At 44.1% G+C, this 12,941-nt stretch overlaps 1 protein-coding gene across 2 annotated transcripts in view; it reads left to right on the top strand.

Moving 5' to 3' along the window:
- The window catches only part of PIP4K2A (phosphatidylinositol-5-phosphate 4-kinase type 2 alpha), a 175,444-nt gene that overhangs the window by 92,599 nt on the left and 69,904 nt on the right, over positions 1-12,941 (top strand). For both annotated transcript variants that reach the window (XM_082385593.1, XM_082385594.1), the window contains exons 2-3: positions 9,046-9,143; positions 10,372-10,468. In XM_082385593.1, coding sequence (XP_082241719.1) covers positions 9,046-9,143; positions 10,372-10,468 — 195 coding nt within the window. The remainder of the gene's footprint in view (positions 1-9,045; positions 9,144-10,371; positions 10,469-12,941) is intronic.

Here is a 12,941-nt window from a genome sequence, read left to right as displayed (position 1 = left end):
TATTTAATACACAAAAAAGCACAACAGAATCAACAGGTATTAAAAGCATTACGTAGTGCAAACACCAAAAAGATACAGAGCTATTAACTTGGCGGTGCTTGTAAAAGATTAGGCAGGAACTCATGAAAATATCTCCTTTGCTAAGGGTCTCTTTTAATTTCATCATAATTGGCTTTGATTTCTCATCTCTTTTCTTCTCAAATAACGAGGGCCAAACATTCCCTCCTTCCTGGGGAGCTCTTGGTTTGTGAAGATGGAACTTGTCAAAATGTATTTAAATGAAACACTAGTCACGTCTCTCCATCCCTCCAGAGCCACATCGGGCTTCACTCCCTCCCAGAAGCCCTTCCGCACACCTGTCACAGGTCCCTGCCCTGAGTTCCTGGGACACTTACTGTCTGGACTCCAGCTTTCCTTCTCTGCTGCTTTGTCCTTCACACTGTGTATGTGCTGCCCCATCAGCTACAGTGGGAAACCCTTTGTGGTCAGGGATGAGTGCTTTGTACTGACCTTCCATTTCTGAGTGATTATCCTAGAATTAATTCCACTGCTCTTTCCGTGACACTTCGTGTCATCTTTCTGGCACACCCGACCAGCAAAAACCTCAGACCGGAAGAAGCCGAATCCTCCTCTATCAGCAGCTTCTTCCTGCGGCGCGGCTCTGGGGAATGCCACTCCTCGGGTCCCCCTGGTGCCCTGTACACTAACCATCGCTGCCAGCGGACTCCCAGCTCTGCCCCAGAGCCCAGCCGCATTTCTCTCTTCAGACTTGTTCTCCCACATCCTGCAATCACTTTTTCCGGTTCTCTGTGTTCTCGCTAAGCCCCCGCACCCCTCGGCCTGCCTCTCACCCTCCTCCTTCCCAGAGAAAAGAGGAGCCAGTGGAGGGAACCCCGTCTCCCCTGGGGCAGGTTCTGCCCCGCTGCACAGCTCCTGCCCCCCTTCCCTCTTCCTGATGGAGGAACTGCCTCCCGAAAGCCATTCCCTCCAGGCAGGCTGCGAGCCCGGAGCCGGCACCTCCCCAAGAAGGAATATCCCGTCTTTAGACTCAGCCCCTTCCTCCATCCCTCACCCCTCCGCATCTCTCTCCTTCCAGACTTCTGAAAACCTAGCCAGATCCGGGTCTGCCTTCTCCCACCTGCCCCTGCTCTCCTCAGCGTTCCCCAGCCTGGTTTCCTTCGCCGTCCTCCAGCAGAGCCCCCAGCCCGAGGGCCCCAGGCGCTTCCAGCTGCCATGTTACAATCATCGTGCCGCTCCGCTTCTCAGAAGCGTTTGCCACTGTTCGCCCCCTTCTGTTCCCGACTCACGCGCTCCTTCCTGCCCACGCGCTGACACTGCTTTCGTTCCCTCCCTCGCCGGCGTTCTTCCTGTTGGCCTTCCCAGGCTCCTCCTCCTCCTCCAGGCTGTGAACCCCGGTGCTCTCCGGGGCTGCCCCTGTGGATAACCTGTGTCTTACACACAATGTGCCTGCTTTCCTCCCTCCCACCCCACTCCTCGCCTCCCCTGGGAATGTCAGAGCCACAAGTCCACCTGCCTGCCTGACACACTTAAGGTGTCTCAAGAGCACATCAAATTTCACAAGTTCAAAACTGGACTCTTCCCTTGAAGTGCGCCCTCTCGACAGATGCTCTGCGCTGTCCTGTCCCACAAGCCCGTGTTTATACCCGTGCTGTATCGCCAGAACCTTCTCCCTTCCCCTCCGCCCCGTCCGTCCTCTCCTGGAGCGCTCCTGTGGCCTCTTACAGCCCTTTTAGGCAGTTCAGCGCCATCCCGTCTCGTGCGCCTGGATTCCTGCACTCCTAACACATTAAGCTGCCGTCTCTCTAGTTAACTGTACCCACCCCCCCAACCCCGCCGCAGGGCTTTGTACCTGCGACCCTGCCTCCTGGAACCCCTGTCCCCTGCCCCCTCCTGCTCCAGGCTGGCCCCTCCGTCACCTCCATCCCCGCCCTGGGCCACGCCTCCGTCCCGCTTGCTCATAGCCTGACGACCTCCTTCCTCCTGACACTTGTCATTTTTGGAACTTTACATTTGTGCACTTCTTCAACTAACATGTGGGCCCCTCTGGACTGTGGACCTGGTGAACACCGGTCTCTGCACGGCGCCCAGCAGAGCGGATGCTCACATAACAAGGATGGGTACGGAACACATATCGATGAGGGAAATTCACCGATCACACATTCCATTTGGGCTGCAAGGTTTTCATGTTTTTAGAACAAAACATTTTTCAGAGCAGGATCTCCAAATTCCTCTTTCCCTGCTGGCTTTCTAAGGAAGATACTGTTACCAACACAGATCTCAGGAGCACAAGAGTGGAATGGATGGATTTCCATGTTCCCGCTCCCAGATGGGGTTTTGCTTTCTCAGAAATCACTGGAAGCAGAGATGTGACAGGAATCACTCATTATGCTCTCTCCAACTTTCTTCTGTATAATTTGGTGAAAGCAGCATGAAGTTGGCTGCTCCTTCACTTTTACCCTGTACATTTCCTTTGTTTTTATTTATTCTCTTCTATTTCCATAAGATATTGAGAAATGGATTTAATTGCCATCCAGCTTCATTCTAACTGTACTTGTCACAAGTCTTGGTTTCCAGTTCTTAGTCTCTCTTTTTTTTTTTCCCCAAACTTTGATATTCCAGTGCTAGCATAAAGAGATATAGATTTTAATTTTTTACAAATATACTCTGAGAATTATTTAATATTATAAGATACTTGAGTAAACTGAATGGGAGAGATTATATGATTTTAAATCAGTCTAGTGTTTTGGTTAAGTGGAAGTTTCGTACATTTTTATGGGCCATAACACAAAGGAGATTTTAATAATATAGTATAGAATGGGCTAAAAGTGATGTCTGATTAAGTTATTGCCATAATTTGATAGGAACAGAATTGTAATTTGGCTTTGCACAAATGCAGTTGATATAGCGTTATCCCAAGAAAACTGTTTGCTTGGGAAGGTTATAGAGATCATCAGTTTATAGGGGCTGAGGATTAACTGGTGGTTGTAATGAAGGTCGTTTGAGATGAATATAAAGTGGTTATATGTTATAATCCAGTACAATGCACTTAGGGGATTATTCTGATTCTCTTATTCTATAATTAGATTATGTCATTTGCTGTTTTAAACATCTGCTGCTGTTTATAGCTGTGGTCCCCAAACGGTGCCCTGGGGCACTGCAGCAAATTCACAAGGAGTACTAGGGGGAGATTTTAAAATTTCAAGGGAAACATGGCGCTCTCTACATCTGTGAGACACCATGCAAACTGCTAGTTTGAGGGAGTTCACAATTTCAACTTTGTACTGCTTCCTGTAGCACAGTGATAATCTTTGGGAAGCTGGAATCTCAATGGTTATGTGGAAAAAAAGCAAGTACCACACGAAAGTCAACGTGAATCCAGAAATGAGGGTGGTGTTATCCAATCTGAAAATTTGTGCAGTGCTCAACATAGTATAATTCTATACTAATTATTATAAGTAGTATTGTATGAATATAGTAATGTAATATATATTTTATAACTGTAGCTGATAGTTTGCATATATGTTTTTTTGTCATAGGGTTTTTAAAGAAGTATTAAATTTTTAGGCCAGTCAATTCTTTAACATGATTCAAAAATCAAAAAGCGTAAAGAGAAACACGGTGAGAAGTCTCCCCCATCTTGGTTGATGGCAGCTGCATCTTCTAATTGTTCAGACCAAAGCCTGTGAGTGGGCCTGAGCTTCTGTCTTTCTGACACCCCCCGCTCAGAGCTCCAGGAAATCATGTCTCTACTTTCCGAAAATATCCACAATCTGACTCCCCGTCTCTAACTACACTGCTGTCGTCCTGGTCAAAACAGGGTATCACGGGACTTCCCCGGCGGTCCAGCGGTTAAGACTCCGCGCTTTCACTGCAGGGGGCGCGAGTTCAATCCCTGGTCGGGGAACTAAGATCCCACAGGCCACGAGGCGCGGCCAAAAAAACCCAAAAAACAAAACAAACAAACAAACAGGCTATTACTACACTTGGTGTAACTGGTCTCCCTATTTCTATGCTTGTGCCCACCACCCCGTCATCTTTCTAAGCCCTGAGTTCACTGATATCATCTCTTTATCACCCAGAAGCTGCAAGAGCTCCCATATCTCTCAGAGTAAAAGCGAGTCTTTCTAGTGACCCGGAAGGCCCTATAGGAACCCCTTGCCTTTACCGCTGATCTCAGCTCTTACTGTTTCTCCCCTCACATAATCTGCTCTGGCCACACTGGTCTCCTTGTTCCAAGCATACCAGGCATGTCCCTACCCCAGGGCCTTTGCACTGCAATGTTAAATCTCATCTCCTCCAAACTCTGGCCTACTTGAATCCACCCTATTTTAAATACTTCAGTGACCCTCACCTGTGCACTGATGGGCGCTCCCTAGCTCTTTTGTCCTGCTCTTTTTCCTTTTTCCATAGCCTTTTAACATAGTAGATAATTTACTTCTAACACAGTAATTTACTAAGTTTATTGTTTTATCTTCTGGCTCTTCCACTAAAACAGAAGCTCCAGAGGGCAGTCATTTTAATGTTTTGTTCCACAATGTATCCCAAGCATCTGGAAGAATACTTGGCCATAATATAATAGGTATGCAACATATTGACTTCGATATGTTGTTTAAAAATCTGTATCTTTCTTAATTTTGTGTCTGTCTAAACTGTCAATAAAAGCACATTCAAATGTTCCTCTATAATGATGGATTGCCCATTTTCCCTGAGGTCCTAACAATTTTTGCTCTATACTTTCAGGCTAATTAGGTACTTATAAAATATGAATCCTGTCTTCCTGGCTAATTGAACCTTTTATCATTGTGCGCAGACCTTCTTTATCCTTAGTAATGCTTTTGTCTTAAAGTTATTAGTTTATTTGATACTAATAAAAGTAGGCTAGCTTTTCAGTAATTTTTAGTACTATTTAATATATTTTTTCTGTCCCTTAGCTTTTGATGTATTTGAGTTCTTATGTTTTAGGTGTGTCTCACGCACATAGCTTACAGTTTTTAATTCATTATGACAATCTTTATGTTTAACTGCTAGCCTATTTATGCCTATTGTGATTATGTATATATCCAGATTTATTTATATCACTAACTTTCTATTTGTCCCACTTTTGTTGTGCAAATTTTTTTTCTCTTGCTTGCATTTCATTTTTCTTTTTTTCTTTTTCTTTTTAAAATTTATTTATTTATTTATTATTTATTTTTGGCTGTGTTGGGTCTTCGTTGCTGTGCGCAGACTTTCTCTAGTTGCGGCGAGCGGGGGCTACTCTCTGTTGCGGTGTGCGGGCTTCTCACTGCAGCGGCTTCTCTTGTTGTGGAGCACGGGCTCTAGGTGCGCAGGCTTTAGTAGTTGTGGCACGTGGGTTCAGTAGTTGTGGCTCGCGGGCTCTAGAGCACAAGCTCAGTAATTGTGGCGCACGGGCTTAGTTGCTCCACGGCATGTGGGATCTTCCTGGACCAGGGCTCGAACCTGTGTCCCCTGCACTTGCAGGCGGATTCTTAACCACTGCGCCACTAGGGAAGCCCCACGTTCCTTTTTTTAAAAATTGAATTTTGTTTTCTTATTCTGTTTTTCCCCTTCTACTAGTTTGGAAGTTATCTACTGTGTTTCTTATTCTTTTAATGTTTGCCCTTGAAATTGTAGCATAATACTTAAAGTCTGCAATTAATATCTTACCTCTCCTCCTGAACAATACATGAGCATTATAACCGTGGCCATCTACTTTCCAGCTTACACCCTGTTGCTATTCAGTGTGTATTTCTGTCCTTTTTAATCTCATAAATTAGGCATTATTACTTTATATAGACGATGTTTACTTATATTTGTCCTCATATTTACCAGTTTATTTACTTACTAATTCTTTTTGTTATCTCAGACCTTCCACCCACAATGTTTACCTTCTTTCTGAGGTATATCTTTAATAGAGTCTAAATAATGTGCTTCGAAAGCTTGTAAGTTCCTTTAGGGAGGTGTGTTGTAGATAAGTTCTCAGTTAAAAGCCTTTATTTTGCTCTCATTTTTTTGAAACATAGTTTGTTTGTTTTTTTAATTTTTATTGGAGTACAGTTGAATTACAGTGTTATGTTAGTTTCAGGTGTACAGCAAAGTGAATCTGGTATACATATACATACATCTACTCTTTTTAAGATTCTTTTCCCATATAGGCCATTACAGAGTACTGAGTAGAGTTCCCTGTGCTATACAGTAGGTCCTTATTAGTTATCTATTTTATATATAGTAGTGTGTATATGTCAATCCCAATCTTCCAGTATATTGAAAGATAGTTTTAATGGGTTTGTCCCACATGTGTTTTTTTTCCAGTATCCTGAAGCAGTAAGTCAGTTCTGACACTGTCTTCCTGGAGATCGAATCAGACCCCACAGGTTATTAGCCCACTCCTGCAAGACTGCCCCTTCCTCGACTTCAGTTACCACTCACAAGTCCAGGTTGTTACTTGTGCTTCTCACCAACTGGCTGTAAACCAGAGGTTCCCACAGCCTCCTCCTCCAGTTCCATTATTTTGCTAAGCAGCTCACAGAACTCTGAAAAACATTTATATATGTTTACCGGTTTATCATAAAAGATATTATAAAGGATACCGATGCAGAGGTACATAGGTCCCGAGTGCAGGAGCTTCTGTCCCCATGGAACTGGGGTGCACCACCCTCCTGGCATATGGATGTGTTCACCAACCCAGAAGCTCTCCAACTCTTATTGTTCAAAAGTTTACATAGAACTTCATCTCCAGCATCTCCCTTCCCCTTCCCTGAGGTCAGTGGGTAGGGCTGAAAGTTCCAACCATCCAATCACTTGGTCTTTCTGGTGACCAGCCCCATCCTGAGGCCATCTAGGGGTCTAAACCTAAGTCACCTCATTAGCATAAATTCAGGTATGCCCCGAAAGGGCTTCTGGTGAACGACAAAAGATACTCCTGTCACTTAGGAAATTGCAAGGGTTTTAGGAGATTTGTGCCAGGAACCTGGACAATGATCAAAATATATTTCTTATTATAGCACAGTATACAATTTTATGTTGACAGTAATCTTCCACTCTGAGGATATCATTCTACAGTCTGTGGGCTTCCAGTTTTGCTGTTGGGAAGTAAGCTGTCAGTCTGATAGTCATTTCTTTGTTGTGTTCTGTCTTTTCTCTCTGGCCACTTTTCTTCTCTTGGTTTTTGGTATCCTTTAGTTTAGCTGCAGTGTCTCTAGGTGTGGATTTCTTCTGTGTACATTAGGTATTATGCACCTACAGATTTAGAACTCTCACAGTCGTGAAAAATTCTCAACCATTACATCTTCAAATATTATCTCTTCCCCATATTCTGTATTACTCTCTTCCTCTAAGATTCCATTTAAATCCACTCCACTCCCTGTCTTAAACCATTCTCTCATATATTACGTTTCCATTCTTTCTGTCTGTGGTATTCTAGGTAGTTTTCTCAGATCTACCGTCTGGTATACCAGTTATCCAATCTGCTGTGTAAATACTAGGTGAGAGGCTTTTTGTTTTGTTTTCAAGTCAACAGTTATAGTTTCCATTTTGTAAAATGTTTATTTGATTCTTTTTCAAGTCTGATTGGTCATTTTGAAAGTCTCATAGTTTACTCATTTTTGCTAGTCCATCTCTTACTATCTTCATACATTTTATTCATAGTTTTTATTTTCTATTCTGTATCTGATTGTCCTACCAGCTGAAGCCTTGAAAATAATATCAGTTTTTGTTTCTGTTGACTCCCACTCTTGTTGTCTTTGTGAACTCATATTTGGTTGAACTTAATCTGTGGGAATCCTGGAGGTCTGTGTTAAGGGTGTTTTCTTCCAGGCCCCATTTACATTTACTTCCACTGGGTTTTGGGACCACTTTCACTTCCTTCAGGGGTCCTAGTTTAATGTTGAAGTCTTGGGTTGAGCTCCACAGTTATCCTTTGACCCAAAGTGTGAAATTGGCATCTATCTTCAGAGAAGCCCCTCCTTTCACACTTACCTGATGGTCACCACATGCCCTATGGACGATTAAACTCACTTTAGGGGAAGGAAGGTCTTGAAAATTTCCTTCTACTTTCTGTGAACCCAGCAGTGGGTTAACAACTCTGCTCTATCAAGAAACTCATTTTGTTTGTTTTTGTAACTGAGAACCCTTCCAAGTATCTTACATTTACTGGAAGTATAAACCTTTAAAGTGGTTTTTATTACTAGCAACCAGGGAGTTATCACTTGGGCGCTAAATGCAAAAATAATTAACCAAGAGAAGGTTCAACTTTTTCAAAGTCAGGTGTCAAAAGCCGTCCCTGTCCCTGCCATTCACTGGAATGTAAACCGAAATGGATTTAACCTTTTGTTCTCTGTAACCACATAAAGATGTGCCTTTGTCTTGACCCCTGGCCAACCCACCTCCCTCTCATCCAATCCCAGGGCCATATGCTTCCTTCCTTTCCTTCATGAAGGTTCCTCTTCTGGTAGATTCATGCCCTATCCCAATACTTATTTTTAAATTAGTTCCCACAAGAAAGGTAAAGACCACATGAATGGCAGTGTTCCTTTTTAGTACCCCAAAGTGTAAAGAAATAGTCTTATTGATTAATTCAACAAATATTTATATCAGAAATTAAAAAGCCCTCTTTCTCAGAGAATATTTTCTTTACAGAAGGAAGTTGACCTGGACATGGGATCCAAGGAGCTCTGGGTCAAGGCTCTGGAGGGGCAGTGGGAGGGTGGACGGGGAGAAGCAGGGACTGCTGGCCCTGAGGGTTCACCCTCCAGAACCCCTCCCTTGCCCCTGCCATCCCGGGGGCCAGCGGCAGACAGGGCTGAGCCGGGGAGTTGCAGCCGATGTGTGCTGGGGGGCAGTGGTGACGGCTGATGAAAAGAGTGGGGAAAGCGGCAGAAGAGATGATTTGGGACCGGAACAGGGAGGAAGGTGGGCCAGGAAGTGCAAGCATCCACGAGGTTTTCTTGGTAAATTACATGTTTAAGTCAAGCACTTCCCACCTAGATACTTACAACCTGTGCCATTTATTTTATATTTTTCTAGATAAATGAACTGAGCCATGTTCAAATCCCTGTTATGTTGATGCCAGATGACTTCAAGGCCTATTCAAAGATAAAGGTGGACAATCACCTTTTTAACAAGTAAGTACAAGCACGACCTTTTGTAGAACTGACGTGGCTGCCAGGAGTATGAATTTGAATTTGAATTTTTGTGAATTTCTATAATCACATTATTTTTCAATGGGTGGGAGTAAAGTTTTGCTGATAAAGTTTATCCTGTGATAAACATAACCATCTGTCATTTTCAGAAAAGCAACAGCAGGCCCTCTTGGGTAATATCTTTTTGCATATGGCATATTGTTCTCTATGAATATCTTATATGTTAAAAGTGATATTCTCATTACTATTTAAGTGTTTGAAGCTGTAAATTGCTTGGATTCTTTTTTTTTTTTTGGCAGCTATGGACCTCAGCTCTCTTACACAAAACTCTCCTGATGATTCCTTTATGAACAGAAATGACTACTTCCTAAAACAATAAAGAATGAAGGTGCATTTTTATAAAACATAATTGGATGCCATGTTGGGCATTAAGACTATTTCTCCCTCTTTTGAATATCATTTTAGACATCATTATGGACCACCTTCTGTGTCAGGCAGTCCATTGAGAGCCAGACATACACGGATGTATAAGAAACAGTCCTGCCCTCGGGGGTTCACAGTCAGGCGGGTGGTTGAAAATGGACACATATACAAATTACCATCACTTAGTGTGTGGAGTACCACAGTGGGGGCAGGGGGTGTGTGTTTGCGTGTGTGTGAACACAAAGGGGGAAGCAATTCTGAATGAGTGGGATGAGCCCCAGAGAAATCCCTCCCACGTGAAGATCAATTGTGAAATTCCTTAATGGGGCCATTGTTCTAATGTGAAGCTGATGTGTTAATTATTCTCATAATGCCCTTTAAAGGTTGACCTTTTGAGGGGATCTTTTCTATGTGAATATAGAATGTGGTATTTATATAAAATATAAAACAGGTCGATCCAGGAGTGAGAGCAGTCTTGTTTTGTAAGCTTTAATCAGCAGGCAACCCAGGACCAGTGTGGGAGCACTGTTAGTGGCTCTCTGTGCTGCCCTTCCCTGACTCGCCAAGCTCTTTGCTTTTCCTTCACCGTTTCCCCTGCGTGTCTGTCCCTTCTGTCCCCCGGATCCTACTGTGGGTTCTGGTTGGCCCCATGAAACCCACGTGTGCCTTCTGTGGGTCAGGTCGGGAGCCCCAAGCGCTTCTTTGGCTGCAGGAGAGCATGATGGTGGCAGATTCAAGTCTGGTTCACTCTTCGTACGTCTGAACTTTATTCCACAACCTGTTTCAGAGAAAACATGCCGAGCCACTTCAAGTTTAAGGAATACTGCCCGATGGTTTTCCGTAACCTGCGGGAGAGGTTTGGAATCGATGATCAGGATTTCCAGGTGAGTTGCTTTCGTAATAACATTCGTTTCACATGGGTTTCATCGTGCCTTTTGCTCTGTAAAATAGGATTCACGTTTTTGTCATGACAAGTAATTAGATAATAGTAATTTTCATTTTGTATGAGAATTTTTCAGTGTTCTTTCTGAAATAAAGGGTTCTTTCAGTCAGGGACCACTATACAATATGATTTCAGTAGTCCGCAGAAGAAATTATTCTTTGGGAAGGAAGCAAGCCTGTGAGTTTTATATAATATTCTCACTTACAGATGAAAGGATTCTGCCCGCCGCAGAGCCTCCTTTTGATTTTCTGCCCTCAAACGGGTTGGCAGCCCCTAGGGTTGTGTCTGTGTGTTGAATTCGCATTTCCTTTATTTGTAGAGGCCACTTAGGAATCTTAGAAATTTGTTCCCGTCCTTGCTGATTTGCCGCTTTTCGAATTGGCCCACCCTGGCCCTCGCCGCGGTAAATGTCAGAGGCCCCCTTAGAGCCCTGCCGTGCCCCGCGCTCTGGGGGCTGCAGCACCGCCGTCACCATCAGGAGCCCGCCGGGCCCGGGACGCTTCTGTGCAGCGCCGTCTCCTGCTCTTGCGACCCGCCGTGTAAAGGTGTGCGCCGTTGCTTTTCTCCCCACGTTTGCCCAGTTCTCAGTTTCGACTTTTAAAATCGCCGTCAGATCTGCTGATCCCTGGTCATTTCTCCTGAGAACGGACCAGGCGTCAGGTACCTGATTTTCACAGAGCTGGCCAGATTCATAAAAGCCAAGGATTTTTTTTAAAAGCAGAAATCTAAGTCAGGAGATACAAGGACTGCTTTCTGGTCTCTTACGGCAGGCCGTTCATTTTACTGTAAGAGTACTGACTTATTTTAAATCTGGTAAACACTTTCTCTCGTTTGCCCCAAACCAGAAATCCTAACTTCTCCTGCATTACGTGTCCTGTTGCCGCCCTGGGTGACCTTACAAGGTGAATACTGGCACAGCTCACCGTGTACTTTCCCTTAAAGAACAGGCCCCTAAGGCAAATCAAGCTTAGCTAGCATGCTTTCTTACACATCTGTGGGCCTCCCTGCCCTGCCCCATTGTTGAAAGTTTCCAAGAATCTCTCACAGGCTCACTCAGGCATGAGAAGCCTTGAAGCTGCCACGTTTTGAAAAAGCAATGCTGGCCAGGCTGCCGGTGACGTTCCCTCCTCTGTGGACGTGGCCGAGGTTTCCACGGAGGTCCAGGCTCTGAGCAGAGGCTCGGGTGCGCCCCGGGGAGGGCTGAGGGGAAGCGGGCGGGGAGGATGTGAGCCCTCGGTTTGCTTTTAAAAACTGCGATGACGCCAGCATTCAGGTGTGGGCTTCATGTGTAAGAGAGAAAGAACTTCGATCACACTTGGACTTGAATTTACTGCTGCAAAAGCCAAGTCACCTGTAAAGAAGAAATTCTGGAATAGTAAAACAGCCTTGTATAAAATAAAAAGGAATAATTCTACATTATGTAAGAACTGTTACGTTTCAAGAGGCCGTGTGAAAATAGTGTGCTTTGAAAAGAATGAACAGCTGATAACTTTGACATCCTAAGAAAATCTCCTCTGACTCTGCTGCTACATTCAAGTGTGTTCCTTCCTTTGTGCCCCTCCTTTTTTTTTTTTTTTAATTTTTAAAAATAAAGTAGCTACACTGGCGTTTCACAGAAACTGACTTTCAGGCCCTGTGCTACAGGATCTTGTTAAATTCCTCAAGTCATTACCACAGTGAAGTCCTTATATTTCTTCTGAGAACCAGCCCTCTTAAATGAGATCCAAAATGGATCCATTAGATCCTTAGTTGCTGAAATACTAAGACACGAACCGGGTTTCCCTCTCTTTTTTCCCCCTAAAAACAAAACCATGTAAGTTGATATTTAAGTAAGTGCAAATTGCTGATACAAACTTTGAAGGCCAATTAGGCGAGTGGAGGATGATTCACATGGAACTAATCGGCAAGTTAAGCTCTTAGCGTGAGAGATCAGTGCAAGGGAGAACCGGTGTGAGTGTAATTAATCATTTGAACACCACTCCTTCCCTCAGCCATGCCTGGTGCTTTTGGCATTTAGATTGCTGCTTTCTCTTTGGCAACTGTATTTCTATTTAAAAATAAAGTGGGTGTTTACAGTAACTTTAGTAAACCAGACATACACAGTCCCTCTGCATCCACAGATTCCACCAACTGCAGATCGAATTGCAGTTGGAATCGGCGGATACGGAATCTGCGGATACGGAATCTGCGGATACGGAGGACCGACTGTACTGGCTTCCCTCCCCATTTCTATGTTCCTTTCCCAATGTCTGTACCTCTTAAAAATTTTTCAGCTGGGGCAGGGCCCCTGAGTTTAAACTGAAGGTAACATCGTACACATGGGGCTTAACCCACCTTGTTGGCTACTTGGTTTGGAAAACGGAGGAAGTTGTGCCAACAGTGGCTCTGGCTTGGTGCGTCTGGGCGCCTGCGCA

Source organism: Balaenoptera borealis (assembly GCF_965194805.1).
Source record: "Balaenoptera borealis genome assembly, chromosome: 3".
In the NCBI taxonomy this organism is placed as follows: domain Eukaryota; kingdom Metazoa; phylum Chordata; class Mammalia; order Artiodactyla; family Balaenopteridae; genus Balaenoptera; species Balaenoptera borealis.
The sequence above is the reverse complement of the archived record's forward strand: the minus strand, read 5'-3'. Positions and strand labels throughout refer to the sequence as shown.